This window comes from Canis lupus, chromosome 1 (genome assembly GCF_003254725.2).
Source record: "Canis lupus dingo isolate Sandy chromosome 1, ASM325472v2, whole genome shotgun sequence".
In the NCBI taxonomy this organism is placed as follows: Eukaryota; Metazoa; Chordata; class Mammalia; order Carnivora; family Canidae; genus Canis; species Canis lupus.
In genome coordinates, this window is record NC_064243.1 from 36,203,595 (window position 1) to 36,224,751 (window position 21,157).

At 38.9% G+C, this 21,157-nt stretch overlaps 1 protein-coding gene across 12 annotated transcripts in view; it reads left to right on the forward strand.

The window, feature by feature from the left end:
• Nucleotides 1–9,080, forward strand: part of UTRN (utrophin) — a 497,383-nt gene extending 488,303 nt beyond the window's left edge. For 8 of the 12 annotated variants that reach the window (XM_049113409.1, XM_025422483.3, XM_025422484.3 and 5 more), the window contains one exon: nt 7,060–9,080. In XM_049113409.1, the coding sequence (XP_048969366.1) occupies nt 7,060–7,148 (89 nt within the window). In that variant the 3' untranslated portion in view covers nt 7,149–9,080. Of the gene's footprint in view, nt 1–4,662; nt 4,686–7,059 lie in introns of all 12 variants that reach the window. The other 4 variants (XM_025422487.3, XM_025422486.3, XM_035701085.2 and 1 more) reach the window with 1 other exon arrangement.
• The last annotated feature ends 12,077 nt before the right edge of the window (nt 9,081–21,157 follow it).

A 21,157-nucleotide genomic window follows, 5' to 3' on the forward strand; every position in this document is an offset into this window, starting at 1 on the left:
AATATATATTATATCTGGTACCATATATATGAAACAACTTCTCATATATATCTTATATATGGTGGTACATATATAAAACAGCATCTTATGTCACCCTTTTTCATGCTGTCCCAGAAAATACCATCCTAAATGATGAAAAAAGGCTTTACCAGGCAGGTATTTAAATAAGATATATTGACTTCATTAAAAAATATGCTTCAACTTATACAACTCTACAGTTTATAAAAATGCCATCATTAGGAGGAAGTGGAAATAGCTATTTCAGAAGTATTTGCCTAAGGGACATAGTACAGCTTCCACAAGCACATAAATATATTTATATTTGAGAATGTGTCATTTTCCAATTATTATCTGTGATTATACTTCTCGAAGTTTCCTTAATTGTATTTACTGTATGTCAGTCCCCCTACTCCCCAAAACACATGTGCCCACGTGTGCAGATGTATGTACCCTCTAAAGTCTCACAGAGGCTTAAGAGGTCAAAGACCATATTGCTATCAGACTGTTTCATATATTCTAGGCCCTTAATACCCACAGTAGATGAGCAGATTAAATATTTTATATTAAAGTTGGATTTTTTTTTTAGAGATTTTGATTCAGAGTCGTATGTTACTTAATGGCTAGATAAGACCTCATCATGGTCATGATAAAAGATAGAATTTCAAGATTGAATTGGTAAATGAAATTACTTTTTAGTTCAGCTTAAATCCAAATACATTAATTATCAGTTAAGAACAAATTTGGTAAATCAAAGTCTGTTTAGAAGTTTGTATTTAAATGTGATAGACATATTCAAATGTAAAAGTCAGTTGGCAGTGAGAGTTAGGATGTTTAATTATGTTTATGTGTATTTAATTAAATTCTTTACAGTGACCATAGATGTAGAATTTCCATATTAACATTATGTTAGAAATTCATGATGTGTCTTTTTTTAAGTTTGTCATACAGCAGTGACACGTAAATCTTTTTCCTAGTATATTCTTGTATCTAGATAGTATAAAAGATTAATCTGTCTTATTTTAGAGGAGAATATAAATAATAATCATAATTATAAGGCAAAACGAGTAAAAAAAAAATTATGTTCATCTAATTTCATGGCTTCCCTTAAAGGTACATATAAAATTCCTTTTGGTTGGAATCTCATTAACAGATGCTATTGGTTCCTGAGCAGAGTGTATACCTTCAGTGGTACCTTCATGACAGATTGAATTCTTACTCTGCACTGGTGCCCTCTTCATCCGTGCCCTTTTGTGTCGTGAAGGTGGATTGTGGAGCACTAAGAATTCTTCATGGGACGCTGGCCCCATGTTCTCATAGTCTTAAGTTTGTATATTCACAGATACTTAACAGAATTATAATTTTCTATGCATGACCATTACTGGTCATCTGTTATTTTGAAGAGTTCAGGTACCTTCCACATATGAAACGATGAGTGGGGTATTTTAGAATCCTCTGACTTGGGATCCCTGGGTGGCGCAGCGGTTTGGCGCCTGCCTTTGGCCCAGGGTGCGATCCTGGAGACCCGGGATCGAATCCCACATCAGGCTCCCAGTGCATGGAGCCTGCTTCTCCCTCTGCCTGTGTCTCTGCCTCTCTCTCTCTCTCTCTCTGTGACTATCATAAATAAATAAATAAATAAATAAATAAATAAATAAATAAATAAATAAATAAATAAAAAATTAAAAAAAAAAAGAATCCTCTGACTTTTCAATCTTATTATTTTTGGTTTCTGAAGTTCTGCTATTTGAGTTTAGTCTGATTTTGTTCATATCTATATCCTGTATTTTGCTTTGGTAATAAAAAAACTCTCCAAGATAAGGAACAGTGTTCCCTAAAAATAAAAGATTAGTTTACTTATTTATAAAATTGATACATATTTTTAGTTGCATCTAAAGTTATTAAACCTTTTAAAAATTGGTACAGAATAGACATAGCACCTGATTTAGACTTTGTGCCCTGTTCATGTTCTGAATTGAATGAATGAATAATTGTATTTTCTAACCTGGAAGGTTTAATTGGTAAAGTTTCCCTGGGTAGTATATAGAAGGTTTGTAGGATTCATTTTCTTTGTGGCCCCTTTTAAATTGCTCAGCTAGCAAATCTTTTAATAAACCTTTGCGTTCCCAAAGCTTCCTGACCACCTTTGGAGGATTTTTCTAAGCAAATCAGATTGGCACTCTCCCAATGCCAAACCAATCCCCTGAGCCCCTGTTACTAATGAGAACTTTAAAACTGCTTGTCACCAGCATACAATGCATTGATCTGCATGTTAATCTTGACTTTTGATCCTTTGTGGATTAAAAATTAGCATGGTCACAAGTGAATTTACACTCCTGGCAATCCTGGAATTATAATGAAACTGTATTCATAAATCGTAATTGCATGAATTGCCTACTTAAACATGGCATTTTTTTTTTCTGGGTCTGTATACTATAGCACATAACACTTTAGAATTTCTGTCTCAAATTAATATCCCAGTTGTTCCTGATAGCATCCTTGAATTATGGCCTTTTAAAGTCTTCTTTTAATTATTTACATAAGTTTCAGAGCAGAGAGGAAGGCATTTTCATCTTTTCCTGACAAGGCGTTAATGAAGGGAATTTCACTGTGTTGCCCATTAACTAATACACATACCAAACTTTTCAGACTGCCTAATTTTTTTAATGTGAAATCCTTTCAGTTTTTTCATTTTATGTCATCCAAATATACAGGATACTAATACTGAGTATTTTTGGCTGACAGACCATTATTATTATTATTATTATTTTAGATTTTATTTATTTATTCATGAGAGACACACAGAGAGAGGCAGAGACATAGGCAAAGGGAAAAGCAGGCTGCCTACAGGGAGCCCAATGCAGGACTTGATCCCAGGACCTCAGGATCGTGACCTGAGCCGAAAGCTTATGCTCAACCAGTGAGCCACCCAGGCACCTCAAATGCTTTTAAAATTATTTTTTATCTACAGGCAAATTTTCACTGTGAATTGCCCATGTCTATTAAACTTGAATGACATTCATCATAAACTCAAAACCTACTAAAACACAAGGATTTCCTGATTTTTCTTAGAAATAGATTGTACAGTTTGTTCGGTGGAGTACTCATAGCCTTTTATTTGGTAAAAAGCCGTAGAGTTAGGGGATCCTAGGTGGCTCAGTTGGTTAACACTCCCAACTCCTGATCTCAGTTCAGGCTTTGATCTCTAGGTTGTGAGTTCAAGGCCTATGTTGGGCTCCACACTGGGTGTAGAGCCTACTTCAAATAAATAAATAGCTGTAGGGTTAATGATGCTGATTTGGAGCAAATGGATTCAATTTTGGTTTGGGTTTGACTGTTCATTATGCTGAAGAGAAGTGTAAGTAGCTCTGGTGTACTTAATAGTAATGCAACGGAGCACTCCCTAGGTGTAACTTAGTGGGAAGCACGTCTACTCTTGTATTTTCTTGCTGTAACTTATGTATCTGGTAGAACTAGGCTGGATTTTAGCCTCATTCTTCCCCAGATATGATGGGTGCTCCTACTTTCCCTCCAAGCATCATAAATAGGCCCTTGTTCATTCTGTTGTTCTCACAGAGCACCCACTGTGTGGTCATGGATGTCTTTTTCCCCCCCTCAGCACACAAAAAAATGAGAGATGGAAGGAGTGCAACATGGTAGATAATGAGGGACGATTCTTATTTGACGCAGAGCAGATGTTGCCATCCTTGAGAGGCAGAACATCCCCAGACCCACTTCCTGTGCCCCCCGCTACAATGCCCACTGAATCATCTATGCTGGCCGTGCTTTCTGTAACCAGGAAGCAATGGAGCAACTCAGCCACAAAGGCGAATTGGCCACCATATTCCAGCTTCTCCAGTGCTCTTGACTGGGCCCCTCCATAGCACAGTGATTAGCCTAGGTGCCCACAAGACTATGGGGGTGAGGCCAGCCAGCCCTTTGTCTGAGGCAAGCACATTGCCACCAGCTTCCTAGGCCTTTGGGGCCAGGATGAGCCAAGGGGGTAGAGACTGAAGATGCTTGCCCCTTCATTTCCCTGATCACCTGTCAGTCCGAATTTGTGCTCTTCAGCAAAATAGGCAGAACTTGCTGTGTGTGGATACATAAACCAAATCCAGGGCAGGATTTCAACAGGGAATTTTAAGATTTTTTTTTTTTTTAAACTAGTTATTCAGTGAAGGCTTTGGTGTACATACTTGAGAGCCAGCATATGTTTTGCATGTTTTGGTAGAATGTTTATATCCTAAAGGACATAGGATATGAGAAACTAGGGAAAAGAAACTAGTCTTTGTTAAAGAATCTAGCCAAAAAAAAAAAGGAAAGAAAGAAAAACCAAAACCTGTTTCGTATTTCCTTTTTTTTTTTTTAAAGATTTTATTTATTTATTCACAAGAGACACAGAGAGGAAGAGACATAGGCAGAAGGAGAAGCAGGCTCCATGCAGGGAGCCCATGTGGGATTCGATCCTGGATCCCAGGATCATGCCCTGAGCGAAAGGCAGACGCTCAACCTCTGAGCCACTCAGGCATCCCTGTTTTGTATTTTCTTATTAACACCCACTTAACAGCTGGGAGCTGTGCATTCCCCACTTTTGCATGCCTGACAGGGGGAGCCAGCAAGGCAGCCACAGCACCTTCCACTGATTTCTTTTGTTTTCTCTTTCAGCCAATCTCCCCAGCAGGCCACAGGTAAGGGTCAGTGGGTCGATGGGCTCAGGTGCTGCTGATTATAACCCAGAGGGAGCAGATTCTCTGCTTTTGATTTGAGTGCCAGACATTATTCCCCGTGTAAAACAGTAAACTTGCTTGACCTTTAAATGCTAGTTAATTCCGTACAACAGTTGGTCAGTCTGGAGAGGGAGAAGCCCCTCCCATGCCAGTTCTTCCAGATGCCCCAAAATACCTGGTGCCTGATCCTTTGTGTTCTAACAGCATTTTACTGGCCTCATGCATACTGTGCAGAGTCGCCCTGGGTAGATTTGGGGGACCACCGCTCTCCCAGATATGTACTTAAGGCAGCTGTCACAGACCGTCGACTTAAAAACTGTGACTGCAGCGGTACACGAAGTGGTTTTGTTACTTGGAGGAGGCTCAGGTTTTGATTTTTCTTTTAAAAGTTGACTGAGGAGGGGAGGGGAAGAATTTGCTGAGAAAGGTGGGCAGCTGTACCTTTATACCTTGCAGGGTTTTCCTTATCTGGTCCTCTTAGCACTAGGGAGCCACAGGACCTCAGCACATCTTTGGAGAACATGTTCTTTCATGAACTTGTTTATGAATCTTTAACCTTCTGATTGTGCTCTTGTCTTCATGGCATGAGGGGCCAGGGTCCTAACAAGAAGCACAGACAAGTGGTCTTTAGAACCTGGATGGGAAAAAAGGAAATCTCAAATCAATTAGCAGATGGGAGGTGAGAACTCCAGAGATGGCAGGACTTCACCTCAGTGAGGAAAATTGCTTGTGCTGTCTCAGTGACTCGGAAGCCAGGGCTTCAGCAGAGAGTGAGGATGGGAGGGGGTGTCAGAGGTGTGAGGAGAGACTGGAGGATGTGCCCTACCTGCTTGGGGACCAGGAGGTCGGCAAGGAAGTCGTGTGACTGTGAGGTGGCATTCAGCATGACTTATGGTGCCTGCATATGAATTTAATGTGAGGCCGGTCTGCAGGGCTGTGTGTTGTCCCATGGCCACATTCAAGTTCATAAGCACAAGCACCAGGGTTGGCTGAGGGTTGCTTTTAACCAGAGTTGAAGTTGTGATTTGGCCGAGAGGGTACAATAACAATTCAAGGGAGGCATGCTGATACTGATTGAAGCAGGCATCTAAGCTTGTAAGGCAAGAAGTGATGACACTGTAGTTGCAGGAGACAGAAGAAAATGGGGGAGGAGGAATGGCTTGTGGTAGCAAAGGGTGGGTGGAGTTGGGGTCCTAATGGAAGTAAATGGGAAGGTAGAGGTAGTTGTCAGAAGACAGGGTGATTGAAATTGAAGTGTTGGAGGGGTTGAGGTATTGGCAAGGTCCATTTGAAAGTTTGAGTGGCTGACAAGGGTGGAGGAGAGGAGCTCAGGAACTGAGAGGCTAGAGTTCTGAAGACTTAATCTCTGTGGGTATTGAAGTCATTAAGATTTAAATATAGTTTTTGTTTGGTGACAGTGAGCCATTCTTCAAAAGTAGAGGAATGTGACCCAAGGGGTCAGAAGATAACTGCACAGTGGGTGATATAGTCTGATGGCGTGAGATTCAAAGTTGGGTAGGGGAGAGGGAAGAGAGAGAAAGGCCTGAAAAAAACAGAGTATATGGACCTAGAAAGCACTTATCCAATATATAAAAAGTATGGGAGATTAAAAATAGTCAAGTATAAGAAGGTTGTGGAGAAGGCTGTATCTTCAGGAGAGATCCAGATATTGGTGGGAGCAAGCAACTGGAGGATGCATTCAGAAGTGAAGGGTATGATTTTAATGATGATGGATCCTGCTCTTTGACATTTCCTTCAAAAGATTGATGCCAGTTGTCTAAGTGCAGCCCAGATTTATATCCTCTCTGGCCTATATGGATATTGGCCCTGGTCCATTAACTGGCACCACTACACACCTTTAGACGATGAGTCCTGTCTTTCATTCCTCTTGTCTGGACCCCAGCATGAGTTGGAGACCAGTTGAAATTGTCAAGGATCCCCCCTCAGCAGTAGACCTCCCACAGTTCCCCAGGGAGAGACAGGGTGCTTGCACCAGCCTAATTCATTCACCCATGGTACCTCTAGCAAGAAACAGCCAAGTGCTTTCGATTTTAACTTGGTTTCCAACTTGGGCAAGAGAAAAGTCTTCCAAACGTCCTCTACATCAGCTGCAATGATAAAAAGCAGACTAGATGCCTTCAGTATGAAAGAGAAAGACCTCATCCCAGGGAGCAAAAGTCACACAGCTGTAGAGGGTCCCCTTCACACACAGCAAAATGGGATTTGACTAGTTCTGAAAGAAGCACTTTTATTTCTCAGAAGAGTTGACAGGTCTCCACTACGTGTAATGTTCTATGTAAATGTTGTTCTGACAGTATTGTTTCCCCTCCCGCAGGCAATGTGAAGTGTTCATCTAGCCAACCAACATTTCCTGACATACAGTATTGCCCTTTGCAGCAAATGCCAATTCCAAGTTCCATTTAATCAGAAGCTCCATGGCTCCTTGAAACATGCTGTTGAGCGCTGTGTCTTCTACTGAAGGAGTAAAACACTGACTATCCAAAGAGAAAAGGATATTTTGTTTTTATAATAACCATATATTATTGTTTATTGTTTTCTTCCTCCCTTTCTATGCAATTGTAAATTAATGAACAGAGTGGTATTTGGAAATGGTAATACATTTGTCACTGATTTGTATACTGTATTCAGCATTGGGAAAGTGGGTGGGGGCTTTATAATATGATACCTTCTTTTTAATAACCATGACAAAAATTGCATAAGAATTAGAAAACCGTGTTACATTTTTACATTCCTTCATATTAACCTTGTACAATAACTTCATTTATTTTTTTCCACTCTTTTACCATTATGTCTTGGTTATTTATAATTCATCAGCCACATGACCAAATGGATTTCCTTGTATTTGTTTCCATGATTTGGCCAAATTAATAAGTTTATATATTTCAATCAAATATTTATGTATATGAATTAAGCTACATCTCTGTGTACTGCTAAACTTTATTTGACATCATATACTTAACTTCTTTAGTAACCACTTGGATAACCACAATAAAAGTCCTATGGGGCCTACCTGGTATTCCTATCAGGACTTGTTTCCTGCATTTTATTTCCCTGCTCTATGTAAGTAGGTCTTGATTTCTTTATTTATTTCATGTCCCAATCTATATGATAGAGGAGACTCAAAGCAGGATTATGATAATCTGAAAGATTATTTCACCAAAGGTTACCGGATTTAAGTATATTTTCATTTTGACACAGAAACAAAACATAGGATAACATTTCCTTAGTTGCTAGATCTTGATTTTCACCATTAAATATCCAGCAGACCTTTACTTATTTCTGCTACCAGGACACATCTTTGTCTTTCATTCCCTTTGAAGAGACTTTTATTTTTGTTTATATATACTCAAGCCATTTGTAATCCTTGAAATTTCCAGTTGTTTTCTTTCTGACAGCAAACACAAATTTAATGCATGTTTCATTTTACCTTTTGGGTGAATGATTACATTTTTTATTACTTTTCATTTGATCAATATATTTGGAAAGGATGTTTATCAAACGCCTATGTCACTGCTTCCATAGAGGAATGAAATTAATACTTAGATGGTGGTACCCTTGCCTGTACCTTTGAATACATTCAGTTAGTTATTTGGTTCAGCTTCTGATTTAACATTTACTTGATTCAGTTGAAACATGTAATTACCAAATGTAGAGAAACCAAAAAAAAAAAAAAAGAAAATAATGTGTTTTAATTCAAGCATATGTGTATTTAAAACATCAGGACATTTTAACTTTGGGTTCTCTTGACTGGGATTTGGCCAGAAGGAGGCTTAAAGTTAGAAATTGCTATTCTTTTAGAATAGGTTGGGTGGGTTGGGGGGCAAGGGTGTCTATTTGCAGCATAGATATTTTGAGAAGAAAATTGTTTTATATAAGAGGAAAGCCATGACCACCTTTCTACCTCAGATCCATCTTCATCCATTGTGTTGGAAATAGCTTTATGCCGCTGCAGTCTGCGAAATCTAGAGCTTTTATCAGGCCACATCAAACCCAAGAAAAGCACCTATTTAAAGAGAAAACGTTCCCTGAACTCTGAACTACAAGTTGTAGATTTGGTGTCTTCCTTGTTCTTACTTTGAAAAGATATGTATTAATTTTTTTCTGCCTGTAATTGTGTGTAACATGTCTTCTCTCTGCTATTAAGGAAAAACTACATAAAACACTACATTGTAACCTTCTAAGTAATAATAAATAAAAAAGAAATATATCACAATAACAAGGGGAAATAAGTATGTAGTTCTTTTGAAATATGTGGTAAAGAACTAATCATAGACTATCATCTAATCTGGTCACATGTTGTATTTTTCATCCTGAATAAAAGTAATTTTAACACAAGATGACTTTGATATTCCTCAGCTGTGTTCATTGATAGATGAGTTCTGAGCATACATTCATGAAAATAAAATACAAAAAAGCCTTATACTGATAAATCTGCATGTTTTCCTCTACTTTCTGTCATACACACTACTGCATTGTTCTTGTTCTCATTGTCTCATTCTTTCCCGTGTCCCTCTTTTCTCTCTTCTTTATATAATTCTCAATTTCCTTTACAAATGGAAGCTTATGGATAGGGAAGAAATAATGTCGCTGTTAAGAACGTGTACGTGAAGCCTATTGGGCTTTTGTTTTAATAACCTAGGTGCTGTTGGTATTTACTTGATTACTCTTCCAAATCCACTTTTAGCCTCCTGCCCTTAAATAATGTGCTTTTTCTATGTGCACTGAATTTTAACCATTCTGGTACTAGCTTTAATCTCTTCCTAAAGCCATCCCATGGCAAATAGTGGTGAGAACTGTATTACTTGATTCTAAAAGTAAAAGCAATATATGAAATAGAAAAATCCCCAAACGTGTAATTTGTTAAAATAAAATGGATATAGTCTAATGAACATAAATTTTATACATCCTGTCTACCCCAAAGTAATAGTCCCATTAAATATTCCTAAGGAGACCGTTGTTGATTTTTAGTGACCTATTGAGTAAGTCTTGAAAATGGAAATAAGGACAGAAGAAAATGTTTTGTCTTTACACAAAGACTTCAGCTTATTACTTCTCTCTGCCTTTGAGATTATATGAGCATTTTTTTAAAAGGGTTTATTTATTTGAGAGAGAGCATATGGGGGAGGAGGGGTAGAGGGAGAGGGAGAAAGACTTTCAAGCAGACTCCACTGATCAGCGAGCCCAAAGCAGGGCTCGTTTTCCCTGAGAGCATGACCTGAGCCAAAACCAAGAGTCGGATGCTCAATCGACTGGGCCACCCAGGTGTCCCTCTACAAATACTTCTAAAGAATGTAGTTTGCTCTTGGATATCTCCCTGCCTACCCACTCCCATATTAACTGTTTCAGTTAACCAGCTTTTTCAGGGACTTTTCTGAGTTCATTAGTTGAAAATTTAATATAAATACAGTAAAACACCACTAACACCACACCACCCAGCACTATAGGCAGGATCCAAGAACTTCATTGCCATACAAAATCAGCTAGTGTTTTTGTGATGTGACATTAAATAAGTGATAGGAGTGAGCCCTTGATGGAGGCCAAGAGCCAATCTCAGTCATGCTGTCTACTCCCTGGGGTATGAGTTTTCTGTTGGGCATGATAATCAGTATGGCAACTATAAAACCTCAGCAATCAGCAGGTTTTTAGCTCATAGGATGTGAGGTTCAGCTGACCTCAGCAGGACTTTGCTGCTCACAGCTGGACTTGCCCATATGTCTTGGGTTGACTGGCTATTGAGTGGTGTGGTGTGGTGTGGCCAGACTGGATGATTGCAGCAATCTGTCTGGGTTCTTTAACTCACTAGTGGGCTAACTGGGTATGTTCTCATAGAGTGGCCCAAGCTGCAAATGGAGGGCTCTGCTGAGAAGTGACACACCACCACATCTCCTAAGTCCTGTTAGTCAAAGCAAATTGCAAAGTTAGGTTTGGGGACTAGATCCCACTTCTTTTATGAGAGCAACTGCAGAGTCACTGAGGGTGTGGCTACAGAGAGGGTTTCACTGTATGAACTTCGGTTCATCAGTGAACCAAAGGTTTCACTGTATGAACTTCGAGGTAGGTAAAGCAGGGGACTTAGGCCAAAATATCAAAGTGTCCATTTCCTTGGGCATTATGTACACTGTCTCAGTGGAATGAGAAGGGGGTGGACTTCGTATGAAGCATTCTTTTAAAACAAAGGTCGAGATAAGTCCCTCCTCCTCAGGCTACCAATCCAATTTCAAAAAGAGACACAAGTAGGAAAACTTGGCATGTCTGTGTCCAAAACTCTCTGAGTGGGAAGGGACCTCGGGGCTGATATTAAAATTAGAAAAAATAACACCAAAGAAAAAAAACCTAGATGAGAAATGAAATAGAAGCGATACTATTTTAACTGCTCACAAGGTTTGCTCAAAATGAATTGTTAAATTGGAAGAGCACACAATACATAGGAGATTCTTCACTTTGACCAAATGAGTAGGCACATGTGATACTGTGCCCCTGCCAAGCATTTGTTTAGAAACATGTAATTCATTTGCACTTTTTATAAAGTTAACCAACCTGGCACTAATCTCATTTTGAAGGCATTCCAATTGGTGACACAGTCTCATATTTTAGAATATTTGCAGTGTATGCTCTGCTTCAGATAGTCTTTTCCAGACAGCTTATTTTTTTTCGGTACTCTTTCGAATTTTGTATGTGAGTAATTAGGAAAAATTAATTGACAGTTTGCCCTCAGCCTAGCTCTGTCCTCTTCTAGAAAGCACAAATGTTGAATTTGTAATTAAATGAGATGAGTTCCCAGGCTGCCATAGGATATAATTACAATCAGTTCCTGATACTACTTTTTTAAGACTACTTTTCAAAAGTATTAAAATACTTATTTTTAAGTTTTTACTTCAATTATTTTTTTAATTTACATAAAATAAAATGACATTCTAAAACTATTGGAATTGAGGCATTCTAGTATAAATCTGACCGAAGTGAGCCTATCAAAATCTAGAACATTCTGATTATTCTACCCTGTGAATCTCATGAGCCATGTTTACTACCTGGCAAATTGTGGACAGCCACACATACCAGTGGAGATGTCTACGGGTACACTTCACTTTCAAAGGCTCACCCCTACCCACCCCACCCCCCACCACTGATCCTCCTGTATCCTGTTCTCTCAGTTCCACCCACACTATGCAGGTTTATATTGTCAGTGATGCCTAAAATATGGTGCTGCTTAGTATCAAACAAAATGCAGCCTTGATACTATCTCCCCAAAATGTCAATGATGAGTTAATAAAGTGAAAAGTGTAAAGAGGAGTCTTAGGATCAACCATGGATCAAAATTTTGCCTTGACTTGAAATGTGGCTATAACTGCATTAAAAACAAAAATATCCATGCGCCTAGGATGTGTGAGGAGGCGCTGCTCAAGTTGCCAGACAGAATTAGGAAATAAATCCCTGCCTTAGGGAGTTCCTAATCCGATGGTAAGCCCCATAGTAAGCAAGGAGTTACAATAATAGTAACAGAAGCTGGATAGGTCCCTATAAAAACATGTAGTGTACTCTGGACCCCACAGGATGCGTATCCAAATACAGAGATATAGCTCACAGGAAAACATGAAATTTACCACCACTTATAGAGATCCATATTAACTTCACTGGGATGTTCTCAATGTACATATTAGTGATGTTAGAGTCCTAAGAAGATACCACAATGACCACTAAAAATGCACTGGATATAGCAACATTTCCCCAATAAAAAGATTCCCTAGTTAAATAATTTGGGAAGCACTGCATGCTCTAACACCCTTTAAAGATTCACAGTGCACATGAACATATTACAAGTTTTTAGAAATCCTGAAGAAACCTGCCTATGTGTCACTCTGCATTTCTAAAGCACTTAACAACAGAACCCTTTTGCTGCTTGCCTATTAACATCCTCCAGTGTACACTTTGGATGCTGAATTGATGTGTAAGTTTTAATCTTGCAACTACATATGGGTGGTGATCCCATGAAATCTAGAGAAGTGGTAAGTGAATAGTAAAATAATCATATTAATTCAAGAAAGTAACCTCGGATGACAACCAACATATTCCTATCATTAAAGAGATATGCTAAAGCGTGGGTAAGAATTAAGACAGTTTGCCCTTAGCTTAGCTCTATCTTGGGCTCAGAAAACCTATTTCTAGAGGAAAATTATTTTTATTTCTAAAATCCATGTCTTCCTAGATGAGCTATGCACATGCTAAACCAGGTATGAATTATAAAAACAACAGGATTTAGGCATGGCTGGGGTATCCAAATACTGCTTCCTGAGATCCCACTTTTTATTTATTTTCTTAATTAATAATGGGAATTTCTGGAGTGCCTGAGTGGCTCAGTCAGTTAAGCCTCTGCCTTTGGCTCCGGTCATGATCCTGGAATCCTGGAATCAAGCCCCACATCAGGCTCCCTGCTCAGTGGGGAGTCTGCTTCTCTCTCTCCCTCTAACCCTTCCCCCTACTCATGCTCTTACCCTCTCTCTCTCTCTCTCAAATGAATAAATAAAAAATCTTTAAAAAAAGGGGGGTGGGGGAATTTCTGGTTCATGCTAAAACAGAATGTTATCCAATCACAATGTGGTTGTCCTGTAATAAGTAGAGTTATAAATACCATTTGTTTCCTCTCTTCCAATAGTTCCTTCCTTTTGAATTCCGGATCCTTTTGCATGCAGGTAAAAACTTTCATTCCCTCCACCCAGACCTATTCATAAGAGTTTTTTTTTTAATATATATATAACAAAACAAAGTGCTAGTTTGCTAGTTTGTCACAACCTATTTGAATTATTTTCCAACTCTATTTCTTTAGTGTATTGAGCACACAATGCTCTAAATTGTCACAAACTGTTTGAATTATTCTTTAAATCTGTTCATTTTATGTATTAAGTAAACATGTACTGATTATTAATTTTATTTCCCACATTTTATTCATAATAAGAAGAGGAGTCCTAAATAACGGTTATTAGAAACGTTCACTAGTTGTGAACAGATCCTTTTGAGATTAGGTATCAAGCATCAGAGCTCCTGGGTGTTATCTCCCATGGATAAATTGTTTAAGTGGAGTTCCTGAACCAGAACAGTTTAGAGTCAAACCCATGAACAGAGGGACTAAAGTATATACCACTGCAACTAGCCTAGCGTCAAAGATTAATGAGTTGACTAAGTCAATCTTAATTAGTTTTTGAAAGGATAAATGCAACTAGATGTTAGAGCATTAAACTGTGGTCCTTATATCACCTTCTTCAGAATCACTGGAAATCTGATTAGGCCCTTCGCAGACCTACTGAATGAAGCTTTCTAGACCATACTCAGGAATCTATTATACAGGCCTGCTGCTTCCTCAAATAACCTGTTGATAAGACCAAGTCAAGTAATTTTTTGTTTGTTTTGGTAAAAGTAGTAAGGGAGAAAAATACTACTTGACAGAATTCTCATAGTGTCTCTGAGGAGAAAGGTCTTGGTTAGGATTGCAGAACAGGGATAATATAATAGTTTAGGATTGGAAAGCATAACAAGGTGAACATTCTGAGGGAAGAATTTTGAAGAATGTAGGGGAATACAGTTGTTTGATGCTGCCTGCTGAAGAACTGAATAGTTTGATGTTCACATACTAAGTTTTTCAGGAAGTTTCTGGAACAAACAATGAAGTTTTAATAAAATCATAATGAGGAAGGCAGAGGAACACCAAAACTATGTTAGTGAAGACAATGGATTTCTAAATTCATGACCCTGTAGACAAAGCCAAGTGGACTTAGATATCATGGTTTTCATGTTTCTGAGAACATCAAGCCACAGCTTCACCGCAATTTGAGGTGTCATAATCAAGGGTCATGTTTCCAGTGTGGTCATTTCAACTGACATTGAGTGTCTGTTTTCTCGTTCTTTTTGCCGGATTTGTTGGATCATTAGATGGGATCACAGCTACACACAGTATGCAAACCTCTGGAGATCACAGATATGAACATTGCAACCCAGACAAATAGCAAGAAAAGGCTGGTAATCAGAGTTTGCATTCCAGTTTTCAGCCAGGAACCATGAGTACCCAAACAAAACTCACAGAGTGGGTACTATCACCCATCTGACAAGCCTACAGAATTGGATAAAGGAGTTACTAGCAAAAAATCTTTAAATTTGCAATTTCTTTGTTCGCATCCCGGGATTTGTTAGTTATGTTTTAGACACCAAAAAGGTCTACAGAGCTGTAGTCACAACATTCTTTCTCTAATATAGCACCTGTTCACTTTAGAGGTCGATATTACAGGGCAGCTCTATTTTGAACCATCTGTACTTATCCTTTTTTCTTCTTCTTCAGTTTTTCAGTCTTAAGATCTATCCCATCAACAAACAAAGCTAAAAGCTAAGTCTTGATTTTCTAAAGTAATTCCTAGCAGCTATTCAAGGATCTAGACAGGTTGCAAACAGATGCGAGACAGTCATAAGTGCCTCCTTCTTTAAGATAATGGAAGAAGAGTAGCAGGATTCAAAGCATTATAATGATGTATAGAAATATGTGAGGGAGAAAAGAATAGGATTTTGTAGGAGATAAGCCTACTTGCAGAGAGATGTTGTTTATTTTCAATGAGCAACAAAGAATCCCGCCCCCCAGAGGGATTTCCATTTGAAGGAGATGCTAAAAAAGGAAATTATAGAGCCTCCACTAGTTTAGCTGTTGTGCTAGTGCCCGAAGCAAGGGGAGTAGACTTTTGCCACCAGGTCAAGAGAGAAACTGTAGTACACTGTTGGGATCTGATGATTCACAAAAAGTTGGGTCAGAACACCCAGGCCTTGTTCAAATATCTCATATTATATATAATTAGACAAACATGTGATAATTAGGTAAGGCCCAGAGTGGGAGGTTTTTTTTTTTTTTTTTGGTTTTTTGTTTTTAGTTTTTTGTTTTTTGTTTTTTGTTTTTGTTTTTGTTTTTGTTTTTGTTTTTGTTTGAGTGGGAGGTTTTTGAAGAGTTAATTGTACCTCAAGAAAAGAATGTTTGTCCTTAGAATCCCGAAGGGGTTGGTTATCGAGGATTTGGTTGAGTCACACAGTGATGTGAAGTTTCAGAACAGCTAGGAACTGCAGTAGCCAGTGAGGTTCAAAAATCCTCTTCATCATCTCTCAGTTCCTGTGCTAGGAAGGTTCGGCAAGGCCAAGCCTGTTAAGAGAAAGAAATTTACCTCCTTGGGATAAACCTTGTTCTAGGTGATGAACTTTACTTTGACAAAATTATAAGTTTTCTTTCAAAATCTTATGCTGCCTCTGGGCTAAAACAGTAAGCAGAGGGATGGAATCAATCTTAGAGCTCACCGCATCTCAAGAACACAAAAAATGGTAGTCCACACACTGGATAAGAATAGAATCCCAAGGAAATTTAGATCATAGAATTGGCAGTTGAAAAACTTCTGAAAAATAGGAGGGAGATTTCATAGTACTTTTGGCCACAGCAGTCAGTTATATTGTGGATTTTTCTAGGAGAAGGCAACAATTATTGATTATTTTGACCTAAAGGGACACAAAACAAGCAGAACACAGATGTACTGGTGTACAGTGGATGCCTTCTAGGAGTCACCTAACAGGAAATAGTATTTAGGTTTGCTAACTACAGGGCATCAGGGAGTAACAATACTCATGGCCTGGACAAATATATATTCCATCTGGGTTATTAACAGTGATGCTACCAGTGTTAAAAGGAATGCTCCAAGGCGCTGAGTCTATTATTAGACTTTTTTTTTTAATTTTTTATTGGTGTTCAATTTACTAACATACAGAATAACCCCCAGTGCCCATCACCCATTCACTCCCACCCCCCGCCCTCCTCCCCTTCTACCACCCCTAGTTCGTTTCCCAGAGTTAGCAGTCTTTACGTTCTGTCTCCCTTTCTGATATTTCCCACACATTTCTTCTCCCTTCCCTTATATTCCCTTTCACTATTATTTATATTCCCCAAATGAATGAGAACATATAATGTTTGTCCTTCACCGACTGACTTACTTCACTCAGCATAATACCCTCCAGTTCCATCCACGTTGAAGCAAATGGTGGGTATTTGTCATTTCTAATAGCTGAGTAATATTCCATTGTATACATAAACCACATCTTCTTTATCCATTCATCTTTCGTTGGACACCGAGGCTCCTTCCACAGTTTGGCTATCGTGGCCATTGCTGCTATAAACATCGGGGTGCAGGTGTCCCGGCGTTTCACTGCATCTGTATCTTTGGGGTAAATCCCCAGCAGTGCAATTGCTGGGTCGTAGGGCAGGTCTATTTTTAACTCTTTGAGGAATCTCCACACAGTTTTCCAGAGTGGCTGCACCAGTTCACATTCCCACCAACAGTGTAAGAGGGTTCCCTTTTCTCCGCATCCCCTCCAACATTTGTTGTTTCCTGCCTTGTTAATTTGCCCCATTCTCACCGGTGTGAGGTGGTATCTCATTGTGGTTTTGATTTGTATTTCCCTGATGGCAAGTGATGCAGAGCATTTTCTCATGTGCATGTTGGCCATGTCTATGTCTTCCTCAGTGAGATTTCTGTTCATGTCTTTTGCCCATTTCATGATTGGATTGTTTGTTTCTTTGGTGTTGAGTTTAATAAGTTCTTTATAGATCTTGGAAACTAGCCCTTTATCTGACAGTCAACAAAACTCAAAGACAAGCTACAGAATGGGAGAAGATATTTGCAAATGACATATTATTAGACTTTTGGCTATCAGCTGCAGTCTATCTTTCAGTCTGGTTGAGAAACTATCATGTGAGTTTGAGTTGACATTTAGACAGGACAGTCTCAACCCTGATGGGCCCAGCCCCAGTAATGCTATCTATATGAGTAGAATATTTGCTCACAAGAAGTCGAGTATCTCCTTGAGATCTGCAATGTGGGCTTGATTTAGACACACAGACATTGGAAATCACTGTCCAAATTCGTTATGCCATTAGGATGAATGGGGGCCCTCAGGAATTTCAGAAAAGAACTATTAGCATATTTAGTCTGGCAATTCAATTTGCACAGTAAACTACTCTTTATGAAGTTAGCAGGTGTGCATGTTCATTAAGGAGGAAAACATGTTCCTTGGTTAGAGACCCCAGGGCGATGGTTATGGACTGGGACACAGGGCGTGTCTGAAGATATTAGAAGCAGACACCCACCACCTGAGTATTCGAATAGTTCTGTGTTCTGTTTTAATATAGTCTAATAGTTCACTCCAAAGGCAAGGTTGTATAACTGGTACAACCTCAGGTGGATATTGCAGCACCTGTATCAATAAAAAATTTGCAAGGTTTCCCTCTATTATTTAGAGAAATTTCTCCCTGTAAGTTTGAGGCTAACACAGTTCCCCCCCAGACCACCTCTACTGATTAGTTACTACATTTTGTTCCTGTAGATTCTTGGCTAACAAGATAATTCTTTATCCAATGCATTTTTGTTTAGTAACATTTTGTTTACGCTTTGTGTCTATACAAAAGATGATCTTGTCCCACATAGACGGATGGGATCATCTAGCTAATTTTTTGTTTTTGCTTTCCGTAAAACCACATATTCATCCTGAGTCTTTTTAAAAAATATTATTTATTCATGAGACACACACACACAGAGGCAGAGAGATAGACAGAGGGAGAAGCAGGGTCCTCGGAGGGAGCCTGATGTGGGACTTGATCCCCGGACCAGAATCATGCCTTGAGCTGAAGGCAGATGTTCAACCACTGAGCCACCCAGGTGGCCACCCACCTCATCCTGAGTCTTATTCTAGTTTTGTTCTTTTTCAAAATATTCGGCAAAGTATTAAAGATCTGGTAATGGGGCTATTAACCATTCTAGTTTTTCCTCTCATATTAAATTCCCTCTTTCTCATTTAAGACTATTAACAAAAAGTGAGGAGAAAGGCAGGGTCACATCTGCCTCAAGTCTACTTCTAAATTTTGCCTAAAAGTAGTACAGAGCCTGTTTCTGAAGTACCAGATAAACTCATCCTTGCTTTGCCTTTGAGACTGTATCATAGCCCAATCCATTCTCAATGGAAAATCTCTGGAGCTAGCCACCAGACAGCTGTGCCCTGTGCTTCCATCTTTTCTAAACCTCTCTAGATCCCTATGTAATTAGGACTCTTTTCAGCTGCTCTTGAGATCCTCCCAATCTGGTTTATTCTCCTAATTTTTTTGCATCTGAGTTCCCACTAATGCACCCATTAATTGTTGTAAACCTGGAAACCTTGGATTATTGGTTTCTGAAGCTCTCCTGCCTTCCTCTGCAAATTTCCTTCTATGTTATATAGGGTTTGGAAACTGTTTGACAATGGCTTTCAGCCCAGAGTGAGACCTGGACTTAAAACCAAGTGTAAGAGGTTTTTCCTGCTCTGCGTGTACTTTAATTTCAAGAGTTAATTGAGCTTTGGGGGTTTCTGACCAGCCAGGCAACAAGGGGAGAGTGCCAGAGGGAGAGATCCCATAGAGGAGAGATGTGTACTGTGGTGGAAAAGAAATAAAAGCGATTAAGTTCATCTTGTGATCTGAAGAAATCCAAGAGGGAGAGAACTTTACATTTTTCACATTTTCTTTTGCTTTGGTTGAAAATGTTCTTAAGAATATGATTTTGGATCGGAATTTCTTTGAGATATTTCCTTATATCAACCTAAGTTTGCAGATGGTATGTGTTTGCACTATGTTCCCTTTGTGTTTTTACAGGGCTTCTCCAATGAACGATTTTGATTATACCGAAAGTCCCCAAAGTACTGTAATTCTAGATTATCCTTGGTGAACGATGTCATTTAGAAAGTAAAACTCATGATTTGGAATTGGAGTGTAAAAATGTGGGGACTGGACACCCAGCCATAGGGTGTGTAGTTGTATGCGTGGAGGGAGAAAAACCCATGGGAACAGTCAGTCAAAGGGGGGCTTGTGTACCTCATAGTTTGACCCCTCAGCCTGAAACCCAGGCCATCTCTGATTAATCACAGAAGACAGGAAAGCTTGAAGGGATCTTTCACAGAACTGGACTCCCATAGACAAAGCAAATCAAGACTGAAGAAAGTTCTCTAGGTGTGAGAAGTGATCAGGATAATTTGTTCAAAGGTTAAGTTCTAACAAGAAAATTTCTAAACATCTCAGTCCAAAGGCCAGTTTGATGAAGGGATTTATTGGTATCTTTTTTCTATATACTTTCTCTTATAAATGTACAACCAAAGTGACAAAGACAGATAGAAATGAGGAGTTGTACTAAAGCAGTTTGCAACAAGAATAAAACTTTTTTTTGGTCAAATTTATGCAGATAATAAAGCATTTCTAAAGTGAGTTTCATTTTCCTGAAAGTTAAATCAGCATTTTGGAAGCTCACCACCAGAGTTTTTGATTAAATAGGTTTGGGGGTGGGGTTGGCGGTGGGGATGGAGGTGGGGATGGAGGTGGGGATGGAGGTGGGGATGGAGGTGGGGATGGAGGTGGGGTAGGGTTAAGAATTTATATTTCTAACAAATTCTCCTAGCAGAAGGCCAAAAACACTCAGAGTAGCAATCTCCTAGTCAAAAGCCTAGGGCTGCTACACTAAGGAAGTCTAAGTAGAATGTTGATGAGAACTCCAAGATCGTCAAATTCTGGCTCCCTATAACAAACAACAACCCACTAAAATAATCTATTGTGAATACAAAGCTGACTTTATTTTTATTTCTTTTGAATGAGAGCTCTCCTTGAAAAGTCCTAGATAGTCATGTATATGAAGTTCTGAAGCCTGGTTTATAGTGAATCGTTCAGTGCAGGTATTTGATTAGGCCTGAATAAATATCATGATATCATAGTTTAGGATTTGTGGACACAGCAAAGCAAAGATTTTAAGTCATAGGCTTTAAAGAACAATGAGGAGACAACAGATGTCTAATGCTATCTATTGAAGAGTTGAATGCTTTGATGTTCATTTAAATGGTGTTTTGGGAACCTCCTGGAGTAAGCAAATGGGGTTATTTGCAACATTTATCTTCCTGGGCAAGAAATTCCTGAAATAGTAAAACCATGTTGACAAAGAACTATAGTGGCATGCTGAAGTTATGTTAGTGAGGATAGCCTAATAGCAAAAGTACATAAGCAGTAAGCTGTACATGCATTGGTCTTGGAGATATATTTTTACACTTCATTTCAGTTATACCCCAAATTGACTGCATATGCAACTATCATATCATTGATAAAAATAGACTGCAAACTTAGCAATGTTGATATTAAAATCAACCAGTGATCATGTGATTAATAGAGCTGAAATAACACATCTTCATCTTCTACCTTCATCTTCTATATCATAAAAACATTTATTCAAGGTTACATTGTGATTTTTACATTTTGAACTTGAGGAAGCCTCATGACAAGGGTTAAGAAACAGGATAGGGAATTTATTTTGCCAGGGATGAGGCATGATGAGGTAGGGAAC